This window comes from Equus caballus, chromosome 15 (assembly GCF_041296265.1).
Source record: "Equus caballus isolate H_3958 breed thoroughbred chromosome 15, TB-T2T, whole genome shotgun sequence".
Lineage (NCBI taxonomy): Eukaryota > Metazoa > Chordata > Mammalia > Perissodactyla > Equidae > Equus > Equus caballus.
The window spans coordinates 82604245-82618958 of NC_091698.1; the positions used below are offsets into that span (position 1 = coordinate 82604245).

Below are 14714 nucleotides of genomic sequence, written 5' to 3' on the forward strand. Positions count from 1 at the left end.
AATGAGACCCATTCCAGTGAGAGGCCAGTAGCCTACATTTTGGTGGCATGGCTCTATTTGCTAGAAGATTTTTCCTCAAAATTCTTTAAGTCCATAGTTTTGTTCTCTGGAACCTAAAGAACTTTACCTTTAACCATGATACTATCTGAGCTGGGATTTAATCCCATGAAGTCCAGCTTCAGAATTCATGCAACTACACTAAAATGAGCAATATTAGTTCCCCACCTTCCTGGAATAATCTTATTCCTTCTTCTATTCATAAAAAACTTCCTGGCTAAACCTTTACCATCTGTCAAAATCCTTTCATCCTTCAAAATGCAGCCCCAAAATTGCCTCCTCCATGAGCTTCTGGTCCTTCCAGCAGACTCTCTCTTCTTCTGTGTCCCCATGGCCTCATTGTATCTACTTCCTGTGAGAGTCTAGTGTAAGTCCATTTCCCCAGTTGGACTAGGAGTCCCTGAAGGGCACAGGGTCTGTGCTAGGGAAGCCTAGCATCTGCTTGTTTGTTGAGATTGACATTAGGGAGGAACCCTGTGTTCAGCTCCAACACCCAGCAGACCCTTACCATCAGAGACAGAAGAGTAAATGGGGAGGGTCATTTTGCGTGTTCTGAGAGCATGACCTCCTATCATGGTCAGCCTCCTCCAGTTGTCATGGATGCCACGTTGCTCAGAGCTCTCCTCCAACCTTCTGCTTTCAGGAATGATCCCATTCGGATGGATGTCATGCTGAGCAGCATACAAACTACTAGGGTTTTCACCATGCTCTCTGGAGCCAGCTTCATTCTGTTAGAGACTTCGTATTCTGCATGAACACTCCTTGTAAATTGTAGGCAGAGGGCTGGACTGGAAGTCCAATATGGGTTCTGGTCTCTGCTCTCTTACTTCTCCAGACCCTAGATTATGCCACTTTGGCCAAGTCACTTCACCCTCCTGAACCTCAGTTTTCCCATCTATAAAATAAGGAGGCTGGACTAGTTAACTTCAGAATGTCTTGGATTTTAATTATTCTCAATTTTCTGTTCTGGGATGAAGAGCAAAGTCCCATTTCTTCAAACTGTAGTGTTGTTATGGCCACAGATAAGAGAAATGAGAAGCTTTCTGTGCCTATCTTCCACCATCGTGGGCATGTGTGCACACACACCCTCTTCCGAGACTGTATTTATATAATTGATTGATTGAAGGAGACTTGACCCTTTTTTGCTGCAGCTTGATTATAAGTGAGCTAAACAGATGTCTTGAATTGGGTGATTGGCTCCCAGATGCGTTCTAGGGAGCAAGCTGGTGGAAAGGAAGTGAGTGATTTCAGTTCTGGGGCCCCATGACAAATGAAGAGTGGTTGTGGGTGGGAGTGAGCAGGGGCCAGGTTTTGCACTTAGTCTTATGAAGTGAGTGACCAGATGTTGATGGCAGCTGGTGGATTGATATCAAAGGTGAGTGACTGGTGGGCTAAGTGCCCCTTTAGGAGATAACTCAGAAAGGGGGAGCAGAAGTTCCTAATCATTTAAGCCTGTTAGAGAGCATGTTTTGGCCATCTGCCCAAAAGGGGAAATTAGTCTTAGAATGGTAGAGATGGAAGAGACCTGAGAATAGTTTTATTCCACCACTTCATTTTTCAGATGAGGAAACTGAGGCCTAGAGGGGTTAAAGGACTTGTTTGAAGTCACACCACAGAGCCAGGGCTAGAACCAAGCTCTTCTTTCTCAAGGTCTAGTATGACTTCATGTCCAAAGGGAAGCTTGGTCACCACATCTAAAAGCAAAGATTGAGTAAGGAGTTTCAACAAGTTTTGACACAGTCAAAGCTTTCTACCTTCAGTGCTGGACACGCATCCCTTTCCCTCCCCTCTGCCATGGCTGACCCCTGGAACCACCTGAAGAGCAACAGCAATGACTGCCATCATTTAATAATAATCAAACTATGTGTAAGACACCACCCTAAGTGTTTGACATACATCCAGGCATACCTTGGAGATATTGCCAGTTTGATTCCAGACCACTGCAATAAAGCGAATACCGCAATAAAGTCACATGAACTTTTTGGTTTCCCAGTGCACATAAAAGTTATGTTTACACTACACTATAGTCTATTAAATGTGCGATAGCATTATGTTTAAAAAGCAATATATATACCTTAATGAAAAAGACTTTATTGCTGAAAAATTCTAGCCATCATCTGAGTCTTCAGCAAGTCATAATCTTCTTGCTAGTGGACGGTCTTGCCTCAATGTTGATGGCTGCTGACTGATCAGGGTGGTGGCAGCTGAAGGCTGGTGTGGGCTGTGGCAATTTCTTAAAGTAAGACAACAATGAAGTTTGCCACATGGATTTACTTTTCCTTTCATGAACCATTTCTCTGTAGCATGTGATGCTGTTTGATAGCTTTTTACCCACAGTTGAACTTCTTTCAAAATAGAAGTCAATCCTCTCAAACTCTGCAACTGCTTTATCAACTAAGTTTTTGTAGTATTCTAAATCCTTTGTTGTCGTTTCAGCAATCTTCACTGCATCTTCGCCAGAAGTAAATTCCATCTCAGGAAACCACTTTCTTTGCCCATCCATAAGAAGCAACTTCTCGCCCATTAAAGTTTTATCATGAGATTGCAGCAATTCAGTCACATCCTCAGGCTCCACTTCTTATTCTGGTTCTCTTGCTATTTCCGTCACATATGCATTACTTCCTCCACTGAAGTCTTGAACTCCTCAAAGGCGTCCATGAGGGTTGGAATCAACTTCTTCCAAACTCCTGTTAATGTTGATATTTTCACCTCTTCTCATGAATCACGAGTGCTCTTAATGGCATCTAGAATGGCGACTTCCTTCTAGAAGATTTACAATTCACTTTGTCCAGATCCATCAGAGGAATCACTCTCTATGGCAGCCATAGCCTCATGAAATATATTTGTTAAATAATAAGACTTGCAAGTCAAAATTACTGCTTGACCCATGGGCTGCAGAATGGATGTTGTGTTAGCAGGCATGAAAACAACATTAATCTCATCGTACATCTCCATCAGAGCTCTTGGGTGACTACGTACATTGTCAATGAGCAGTAATATTTTGAAAGGAATCTTTTTTTCTGAGCAGTAGGTCTCAACAGTGGGCTGAAAATATTCAGTAAACCATGTTGTAAACAGATGTGCCCTCATACAGGCTTCATTGTTCCGTTTATAGAACACATGCAGAGTAGATTTAGCACAATTCTTAAGGCCCCATGATGTTTGGAATGGGACATGAGCACTCACTTAAAATCACCAGCTGCATTAGCCCCTCACAAGAGAGAGAGCCTGTCCTTTGAAGCTTTGAAGCCAGGCGTTGATGTCCTCTCTCTAGCTGTGAAAGTCCTGGTGTCATCTTCTTCCGATATAAGGCTGTTTTGTCTATACTGAAAATCCGTTGTTTAGGGTAGCCACCTTCATTAATTATCTTAGCTAGATCTTCTGGATAACTTGATGTAGCTTCTACATCAGTACTTGCTGCTTCACCCTTCACTTTTATGTTATGGAGGTGGCATCTTTCCTTAAAGCTCATGAACCAAGCTCTGCTGGCTTCAGACTTTTCTTCTGCAGCTTCCTCACCTCTCTCAGCTCTCATAGAATTGGAGAGAGTCAGGGCCTTGCTCTAGATTAAGCTTTGCCTTAAGGGAATGTTGTGGCTGGTTTGATCTTCTCTCCAGACCACTAAAACTTTCTCCCTATCAGCAATAAGGCTATTTCACTTTCTTATCATTTGTATGTTCTCTAGAATAGCATTTTTAATTTTTTTCAATAAGTTTTCCTTTGTATTCACAACTTGCCTTTTTGGCTCAATATACCTAGCTTCTAGCCTATCTTGGCTTTCAATATGCCTTCTCACGAGGCTTAATCATTTCCAGCTTTTGATTTAAAGTGAGAGATGTGTGACTCTTCCTTTCACTTGAACACTTAGAAGCCATTGTAGTATTATTAATTGGCCTAATTTCAATATTGTTGTGTCTCAGGGAATAGGAAGGCCTGAGGAAAGGGAGAGAGAGACAGGAGGATGGCTGGTCAGTGGAGCAGTCAGAACACACACAACATCTATCAATTAAGTTCATCGTCTTATATGGATGCGGTTTGTGGTGCCCCAAAACAATTACAATAGTAACATCAAAGATCACTGACCACAGATCACCATAACAAATATAAGAATAATGAAAAAGCTTGAAATATTGTAAGAATTGCCAAAATGTGACACAGAGAGATGAAGTGAGCAAATGCTGTTGGGAAATGGCACCCATAGACTTGCTCAACACAGGGTTGCCATAAACCTTCAATTTGTAAAAAACACAATATCTTTGAAGTGCAATAAAGTGAAGCACAGTAGAACGAGGTATGCCTGTCTTGCATTTAATCCTCCTCATGATAAGTCCCTGAGGTGGTCCCTGCTTTAATCCCCATTTTACAGATGGAAAAATTCAGGCACAGAAAAATGAAATAATTTGCCCTGAGATATATAGCTAGTAAAGTGACAAAGCCATGCTTTCACCTTGAGCAGCCTGACCCCATGCAGGATCTATGCTTCTAATTACTACCCAGACCCTCTGGCGCCCCTCTGAGAGTCTGACATAAAACAGGACAAGGAAGGAGGATACCTGTTTACTCAGCATGCCTGTGGGTCTTCCAAGGTCAAGTCAGTTCAGCTCATCCCTAGGTTCCTGGTAGTAAATCTGAGGCCCAGGGAGACCAAGTGATGTGTCCTGCATCACAAGGCCAAAGTGGTAAGAACATCCATACAGAGTCTCATAGTTAAGAAATCACTTCCACACTCATTACCTTATTTGATTGTCACAGCAGATATTATTATTATTATTATTATTATTATTATTATTTTGATCATCATTATTGTGATAATTCTCTCTGGTTTATACATGAGGAAACCAAAACTCAAGTGTTAAATGAATTGCCCAAAAGCACAAGCCTGATTCGCTCAGAGCTGAAAGAGTTTCTAAGAGTTCTGTAGTGATCTCTCCTTTCCACTTCTAGGCCACCTCTTTCCCTCTCTCTGTTCTCACTGTAACTTCTGGCCTGTGCACAGACCTGCTCGCCAACAGGGAGCTTCCAGCAACCATCAAAAAACAGTTTGTTGGCAGAAGAGTACATCTAGGATGATAGAAGCCAGAAAGCCTTATTGGAGATTATGTGAGCCATCTAATCACTGGGAGATATTTGAAACCTAGCCATGTATGTTTTTGCCAGCTTATTCCAGAAAACCAGTATGGATTTTTGAGAATGTTCCTAATTGTTTAAGGTATTGTTTTGTTTGTTTTTTACTCATAGCTTTGTATATAATACTAAAAATCACATAGTTAGGAACTGAATTTCAGTACCAATTCTGTCACCCATCCACTGTGCATCCTTTGGCAAGCTCCATCATGTCTCTGGGCCTCAGTTTCATCTCAGATGGTCCCCAAGGTCACTCATGAGCATGAAGGTCAACGATTGGAAAGTTCTGGAAAATCTCTTGAGAAAAGGAGACCCTGCCTTGTGCCACAGGATTGATGGCTGCCAAGGGGATTCTCTTGAGTTGGATACAATCCTTAAGAACTGACAGTGTTTGAAGAATGTTGGTTTCTGGGGCTCTATTTAATGAACTGTAGCTTCAAATATGGATGCCTGTAAAGGCCATCTATAAGAGAATTCCCACATGTGCATGACGCTTCGTATGGTTCTTTATTGAATACACAAATCAGGCTTGTCAGGAATACATTGGCGTTTGTATATGCCACCTATGAAGCAATCCAGTCTCGGCTTAAATGTGCTACTAAGCCTGCCTGAGAAAGTAAGAGCTGGTGATTCAATAACTCTGACGTTCAACTTGGCCCAGGCCTCATGCTGCCTGGAAAAGATAGCATTCACAAAAGCCTCCACAGCTAAGAGAAATTCCCTCCACACTGTGTGTGAAGGACTCTCTGATTAGCCACATGACCCTGGGTAAGTCTTTTCTTTGCCTCGGTCTTGGTTTTTCTACCTGTCCAATGTGAGAAATGGTTGACCTCAAATGTCACTTCAAGTTCTAACAGTCTCTGACTCTGTGAGTATCACTTATAGGCAGACATGCCAATCTTCCAATGGTACAATAAAATACTGAGGAAATGGTCACCTGCAATCAGTTAGAATGCCCCACATAAATACTATTTCTCATGTTAAACAGGAGGCTGTGTTCAAAAACAACATGACTGTAAAAACTCTGAATCAGCTGATGTGGTTTTGGGATTTCTCCATTCCAAGCACATGCATCGTCTCATTGCATCCTCCCAGCGCTTCTGGGAAGTTGGTCTTATCACTGAGATGACCAAGGCTCAGAGAGTATGAGAGTGCCCCACATTGCACAGCTGTCAGGTGGCAGAATTGGAGTCAAATCTCAGATCTTGTGCTCTCTCTCTGAAAAGCAATCATGAACCTCTTTGATAATCGGAGTATCTGCCTAGCCTGTTTCACTAGGTGTGGTTTGGCCTCAAAAGAGCCGATTATCAGACTTTCCAGAGTTCAAAGATCCCAGGATTGATGCTGCTCCTTGCTGAGCTTGTATATTCTATTGTCTGCTTGTCCAAGATGTGCACAGGGCACATTTACCAGGCAGTGTCTGAGCTGGCATACCACACCCCTGTCCCAAATGGAAATAGGATGACTTTAATTGGAAGAGAAAATCCAAGGCAGAGAATGGGCTACAGAGGTTGAAGCTTCAGGAAAGGCACCAATAGTTGTCGATGTGGGATGAGGGCAGCTGGTAGCTTTCTCTTTCATCTTCTGACTTGATAACCCACTAATGTGGATGAATCTTTTTGACCATCCCCAAAGGAGCCAGGTTTAATGGCTACACCTTTCATTCTAAGGATAATTTTTGTGTTGCAAAGAACAAAATGCTGGATCGGTTTTGTCCTTGCATTCTGCTGTCAAAACCAGGTGCCTGGTAAGCAAGTCTTGAACATTAAGGCAGCTTACAATTCATGGACATCTACTTATAGAAGCAGCTCAGTCCTCAGAGGCAGGTAGAAAGTCCTCAAGGCTGATAAAATGTGTAGGCAGCAAGTGGCATGTCAACTCAAACAAGGCTAGCTCTGCCCGTTTCAGCTTGCCATTATAAAGGTGAATTGTCTGAGTCATGAAAGGGTGAGTGGTATTAACCTTAGGACCAGAAGGATGGCAGCTTCTGGAGAGAAACTGGTACATAAATCTCTGCAGGCCAGAAAGCAGAAAGATACTTAACAATGGTGTAATTGAAGGATTTTTTTCATTCCTTCCTAAACTTAGATAGTTTGGCTAGTGTCAATGGGAATTATTTTACTCCCACTCTGGGGCAGAGCCAGCTTCCTTTGGGTGTGATTAAGGGACAATCAGTGACTGGCTGCCTGTGATAGAATCAGTCCCACTTCTCTGCATTCTGAAATTCCCAACACCAGACTCATCTTGGAAATCAAGGGAGCAGTAGCCCCAGAAGCAGCTGTTAAAATACACAATGCTGGGGCTGGCCTGATGGCATAGTGGCTAAGTTTGCACGCTCCGCTTCAGCAGTCCAGGGTTCACAGGTTCAGATCCTGGGCACGGACCTACATACAGCTTGTCAAGCCATGCCGTGGCGATGTCCCATGTACAAAGTGCAGGAAGATTGGCACAGATGTTAGCTTAGGGCCAGTCTTCCTCACTGAAAAACAAAACAAAACAAAAAACACCCACCATACTAGTTGAGTGTTAGCACCCATTAGCACCACCATACAGATTGATTTATCAAATTAGCTATAACTCCTCTAAGAGTAAGGACTTTCAAATATTAAAAAAGTCAAATCAACAAGGAGCTTTAGAAAACACTTGGTTTGGGTCTCATCTTGTGTTTGAGGAACTTGAGGCCCAGAGAGATTAAGTGGCTTATCCAAGGTAACCAGCAAATTAGTGGCAGAGCTGGAGCTGGAACCCAGGTTTCATGGAGTGCTTGTTTCTAGAATCATCTAGTCTAAACCCCTTGTTTTGCAGATGAGGGTACCAAAGTCCACACATGAGAGGCAACTGGCTAAGCAAGGACACAAACAAAATTCCCCATATTCCTAGTTCAATGGTCTGTCCTTTATATCAGATTCTCTCTTTCTTCACATTCCCACAGCTGAGGGGAGACGATGAAGTGAAAGGTGACTGACTAATTTGCTTTTTGGCACACATTCTGTTGATCCATCAGCAAACATTGAGAGCTTATCATGTACAAAGTACTTCAGCCACTTTGGGTAATATACAATGAGTAAGGAAGGGACAAGAGAAGGTGAGCTACCCTAAAAGTAGGGCAGGCAGGGAGTGATTGGGACACAAGGATGACTCCCTCCAAAGAAGCCCAAAAACAGATCATAAAATGTCCCAGGGCATGGCTCTTTCTGCCCCGCTGTCTTTCTCTCCTTACCCAGTGACCTCCCCATTCCCTTCCCGAGAGAGAATAAGCCCTGATTAGCTGCCCTAGCCTTGGCCCTCTTCTCTGGAGGGCCTTGAAGGGTAGCTGACAGGGCTGGCATGCAGGGCTGTGAGTAAGACTTGTGTTCCCTTTGGCCTTTCTCTTCTCAGCCAGGGAAGGCTCAGGGTTTTTCCTGAGCATCGCCTGTGTCCCAGGCTCATGTATAAGATAAGGCATTATCCAACTAGTTCTTCCAGCAAACTCCACCAGTAGATATTATCATCTCCAATGTACAGGTAAGGAAATTTGAAGTCAGAAAGGTAAGTTTCTTGCCTGGAATCACCCAGTTGGTAAATGGCAGAGCCAGACTTACATTCAGACCTATCTGGTTGCAAAGCCGAGCTCTACCCATTTGACCTCAGGGCCTCTCCATGTCACCAGCTAATCTCATAGGATGCAGAGCTCCTCGTGGTCAACCTGTTGGCTTTCTTGTTTTTTTTTACTTGCCTTCTCTGAGGACTCCTTCCATAATCTGAATTATGCAAAGAACACTTTTTCTCTCCTAGTCCCCTTTTCCCCAATAGGAGCCTAGCCACCTGCGGAATTGGCAACTCACCACCCCTAGATAGGGTGAAGGTTGTGGATGAGATGAAGGCTAACTTCCTGAGGTGGAGGGATGGGGCTGGAAGGTGGTGTTTGGGAGACAGCTTGCTCCACTGACCTTTGGCTCTCGTTGCAGGTCTGGAGTGCAGCTTTGACTTCCCCTGTGAGCTAGAGTATTCCCCTCCATTGCACGACCTCGGGAATCAGAGCTGGTCCTGGCGCCGCGTCCCCTCCGAGGAGGCCTCCCAGATGGACCTGTTGGATGGACCCGAGGCAGAGCATTCCAAAGAGATGCCCAGAGGTAAGGGTAGAGGCCACTGTGAAGTGTTCTGGATCGGTCGGGACAGGGCTGGGACATCTATTTCTGTTTGATATTTTGAGGCTTGCCCACCTCTGCTCTATCCTTTTTCCCTTAAAACCTGTTTTTAATATCTATGCTTCTGCATGTCTTCTTGGGCTGCACAAGGAAAGGAGAATGCAAGTCCAGTTTCAAAATCAATCCAACCCTTTACTTTCTTACTAAGCAAATAGGATTTATAATTCTCTTTCATGCAGATTTCCCAATGTAAGATGCAGGAGAAAGTGCTAATCTGTTTGTTCATTTGAATAGGGTTGCCATATAAAATACAGGACATCCAGTTAAATTTGAGGTTCAGGTAAACAACAAATGATTTTTTAGTATAAGTATGTCTCATGCAATAGTTGGGAGATACTTATACTTAAAAATTATTCCAATTATACAGAAATATTCGAATATAATTGAGTGTCCTGCATTTTTATTTGCTAAATCCAGCAACCCTAATTTGGAAGATATTGTATAACTGGGTTAAATGTTAGTTTCAAAGCCATTAATGAATATTCAGGCTGAATATTAGCTTTGCAAGGTGCTTCTGGAAGTCCTGAGCTGTTTATGAACATCTTCTGAATGATCAGGGACTGGAAAAGGTAGGTTCTGGATAAGTGGTGGGTTATTTTAAGTATTTGCTGAGTTTTTAAGAGAGAGATGTGGAGGCACTAAGCCCTAGTCCTGCCTTCAGGTCCCTCTGAGGTAAATCTTAAAGCTCCGAATTCCTTGGACCCAGAAAACTCTACTGAGCCAGAACTGGCAGCCTATGGTTCTGGCTTTTAGGAAGAAATAACAACTGACATGGTAATAGACTTACTGGACATTCAAAGTAGTACTTTCACTTTGCAAAGCCCTTCCACCTGCACTGTCTCATTGGATTCCAGTTTTGTGAAGGAGGCAGGGCAGATGAAAAAGCCAGGGCTCAGGGAGGGGAAGTGACTTGGTGAAGATCACACAGCTTGTACATGTGGGTCCAGGTCTAGATGTCTGCTGTGATGCATCATAGACAAGGACACCATCTACCACATCGTGTTTCTGTCTTTGTAACATTGGCTATGGTGAAAGCCTTCCCTGGACCCAGTTCTTGGGGAAAATTATCTCAGGCTCATGCTGCTGAGAATCTAACAGGGATGGGGCTCAGGTAAGCTCATGGGGAAGGTTGGAGGTGGCACAAAAATAATTAATGCTCTCAGGCTTCTACACCAGCCTCGAACCTTGAACTGTGAGACACATTTCCTTTCTACACACTCTCCCAGGCTGACCTTTTCTGTTTTTATGACTCTCTTGCAATTGCTTGGTCTTGATTTATATTTTAAGTTGCTTTCACCTGGTTACTGATGTGTTTTGTGGTGTGTGTGTGTGTGTGTGTGTGTGTGTGTGTGTAGGTAAGTGGCTCAACCCGAGAGTGCCTCTGAATCTTCTGAAGAACTTGTGAAAAAATACTGCCTGGGCCCCACAGCCTGAGATTCTGATTTAATAAATGTGAGATGGAGCCTAGAAATCTGTATATTTTTAAATGTGCGAAAAAGTAGATAGAACATATATACATATGGGTTAAAGATTACAATAAAATCGACGCAGTGTTCTCACCACCAAGTGTAAGAATTTGACTATTGTCAGTCCCTCTTCTGTCTTCCACCTAGATCAAAATCTCTCCCTCCCTTGAGATAGCCCACTAGCCTGCATTTTCTGTTAATCATTCATTTGCTTTTCTTTATGGGCTTACCACTTATGTATTGAGCCCCAAACAACATATTGATTAGGTTTGCAACCTGTTATATAAATGGAATAATACTGGCATTTTGTGATTTGCCCATTTTGATGCATGTAGCTGTGGTTCATTTGGTTTTTAATCCCTTGCATTAAAATACCACAATTTATCTCTTCTACTGTCATTAGACATTTGGGTTGTTTCCAGGTTTTTATTATTACCAACACCACCACTGTAAGCATTTCTGTACATGTCTCTTGGTGCGTGTGCATGTCCAAGAGTTTCCCTAGAGCATAGAAGTAGGAGGGAATTGCTGGGTCTCGGGGTGCAGCTTCCATTTCAATAGGTAATACCAGTCTATTTTCCAAAGTGGTGACACTGAGGTATACTCCCACTAGTGATGTATTAGTATTCCTCCCCAGGACTGTACATCCTCGCCAGCACCTAGAATTGTCAGGCTTTGTCATTTTTGTCCATCTGGTGCATAAAATACACTATCTCATTGCAGCTTCAGTTTCCATGGGACCTTATGTTATTGTATGTTTTTATAAGTTTCTCAGGTGAATCTGAGGCATAGCTAGATTTGTTATACTATTAATGTGGATGCCCTTTCAGACTTACGCCCATTCAACTACCCCTAAGGATATCTCTGGATCCGAATTTCTAACTTCTAGAAACAGTCCTGGCAGTACATGCATTTTTAGTCATTGTAGATTTTTTTAATTTCATAACTATTGAATTGTGGTCACAGTTCAGTGAGATCAGGAGAGAGGGACAAGTGGCAATTGTCCACAGACTTTGTGGAGTCAGACTTTATAACTTTGAAAGTCAGTGCTTTTTAAATTTTTAAACAATTTTTTAAACAGTGCCCATAGATTGTGCATTGCCACTCTCTGACCTGTTTCTCCTCCTCCACCCTCTATCTTGTGATCTCTGGTGTCTGCATGTTACACTGAGAGCTGTGAGAAGAAAAATGGAAGAAGGAGAGGAGGGGAGGAAGAAATAAATGCTCACATCTCAATGTTCCTGAATGTGGAAATATATCGAGGCCTTTGTGTTTTTAAAAAGCTGGGTCCCCAGGGTCAGGACATGCACTGAATGTGAACCTTTTTCCATTAGATGAATCAGTCAGGATTGGAATACCCATTTTTTAGTAAGTGTTGTCAACTTCCATCTCTCTGAGAAACCATTGCTCTTCGCAACGTGGTGGTGTGTCACATCACTAAGAGCGGTGATGTGAACAACCACGGCAGAAGCCCCTGCGGATACACCAGTCCACTTCATCAAGTTCTTTAGTGAACTTGAACTTTAGTGGGGGAATCTCACTACTGTCAGAAGCTTGTGTTCATTTTTCCTGGGGTCTGATAGAGGGATCTATACTCTCACTGGCTTGATCAGTCTTAGAAACAAGGGACCAGCCTCCCAGCCTTTGTAGAGACACTTCTGGAATGTCACTGACAAGTGTTCAGAACTTCCAGTAATGGGCCAGTCATTGCTTTTTGAGTCAACTGATCACATCACTACCTGTTCCCTGAAGTAGAGTTGCTCCTCATGAAGCAGGCTGATGTATCTTAATGTCCCTTGACCTTCAGGGAAAGAGGTAAAGGTGAAGTGAGAGAAAATGATGTGCCCAATTTACGCAATAGCAAAGCAAGGACCTACATCCCAGTCCTAATGCTCAACTCTTTAGAATCTCACTTTCTCTGTCATTTTTGCAGAAAGATGCTGATGGTGGAGCTAGAAGGAGTGATGGGTGATCTTTAGGCTAGTGTAGTCACTAGAGGTTTTTTTTTTTTTAACTCAACATTTATTAGTTGGATGGTATTTAGACTCTACTGCAATATTTCTTGCCAGGGGATATAGAAGGGCCAGAAAAAGGCAGTGAGATAATACCAATCATAGATAATGAACTGTAAGAGTATAAATTGTGAATGATTTTAATTTATGGCCTCTGTAGCTGAGAATAATAAGGGAGATACAATTCAGAGCAGCAAGATAATAAAAAGTGATGATCTTGATGGAACACAATATTACAAATTAATAAAATCTTGAGGAATAATCAAGTTGAGGCATTCTGACTTTTTAAGAAGTGCCAGGGACATGTTTGATGTATACTACTTCCGGTGTTTTGGAATGTAGTTAAGGGAACATATTTTTCTTCTCCAGCAAGACAAGATTTTGATCTCTAGCATGAACCCTAGCTTGGAAATGGAAAACGGATCGGCAGCCCCTCCCCAACTCCTCGCTCATATGCACGTAGAGGAAGAATGGGAGTAGACTCAGCTGGGAGGGCTGACATTCTTCCTGTATCAACTCAAGTCTCTTCCAGGGCACTGATTTTCAAGTTCTTGCTTTTTTTATTTTGTTTCTGGTGGAGGTCCTAGATGGAACTCTGCTACTGAGATTATTCTGTTTATCAAGATGACTTAGTTTTCAAAAGGTTGAGAAACACTGTCTGGAGTTCTGGAATGGCTAACAATGTCACCACAGATGACTGGGTTACTGCAATGCCAGAATAGAGTCATTCAGACTTTTAGTCCACTCCTGTTGTACCTTTGTGTCTTAGTTTCTTGTAGTTGCTGTAACAAATTAACACAAACTGGGTCACTTAAAATAACAGAAATGTATTCTCTCACAGTTCTGGAAGCCAGCAGTCCAAAATCAAGTGAAGGGTTGGTACCCTCTGGAGGCTTTGCAGGAATATCCATTCCATGCCTCTTTCCTGGCTTCTGGTGATTGCTGGTAATCTCTGGTGTTCCTTGGCTTATAAATGATCACTCCAATTTCTGCCTCCATCTTCACATGGCATTCTTTTCTGGGACTCTATATCTCAAATTTGTCTCTTATAGGGACACATGTCACTGTATTTAGGTCCCACCTTAAATGTAGCCTGATTTCATCTCAAGATGCTTGATTATATCTGCAAAAACCTTGTTTCCAAATAAGATCACCTTCACAGGTGCCAGAGATTAGGACTTGGGTGTATCTTTTGGTGACCATTATTCAATTCACTACACATGATTTTTCTCTACTTACATGAGGGTTGGCATATGGATCCTGTGTGTCTCTCCCTGCATCTGTGGGCTGTGGATTCTTAGACTCTTCAAGAAGTTAGATTAGGCAGGTTCAGAGGAGTCGAGATTAATATCAGCATTTCTCATTATTCCTTCAATTCCTTCCCCTGCCCAAAGGGTCTGTAATATTCTGAAAAGAGTCCTTGAACACTTCTCAAGCAGACTCCATCCCAGGGGTAGCTGGAACCTGGGCTACCTTTTGAGCTGCAGATGCAGGCTTGACAGGAAATTTCTCTCAGGATACAGCTCCCTTTGCACTTGCAGTCACTGGAGGCTGCAGCTGGCTGACTGAGTTGGCTCTAAGTCTCATGCTCTGACCCTTGACCCTTTGTGGTGTTGATAGACAACTGGTGTGATGAAAGTCTACCCAGTACTTCTTCCTTCATCCAGAAACTTATCATTAGCTGCCCATTTCTGCCCTAAGGCTTTATTGGCTCATTGACTGGGACCCCATAAATTCACCTCTTCAGTCATTGACACACCTACATGTGAGTGGGTTCACAGATCTTTCTGGAGAGCAAGTTCCATAGATGAGTAAGGGAGGAGATGGCATGAGGATAGGCTGTCAGTGAGATGGCAGTGACGAGTCAC

The 14714-nt window shown here is 42.8% G+C and overlaps 1 protein-coding gene across 2 annotated transcripts in view; it reads left to right on the plus strand.

Moving 5' to 3' along the window:
• The window catches only part of ALK (ALK receptor tyrosine kinase), a 655114-nt gene that overhangs the window by 189836 nt on the left and 450564 nt on the right, over positions 1-14714 (plus strand). For both annotated transcript variants that reach the window (XM_070235623.1, XM_070235624.1), the window contains exon 3: positions 9129-9293. In XM_070235623.1, coding sequence (XP_070091724.1) covers positions 9129-9293 — 165 coding nt within the window. The remainder of the gene's footprint in view (positions 1-9128; positions 9294-14714) is intronic.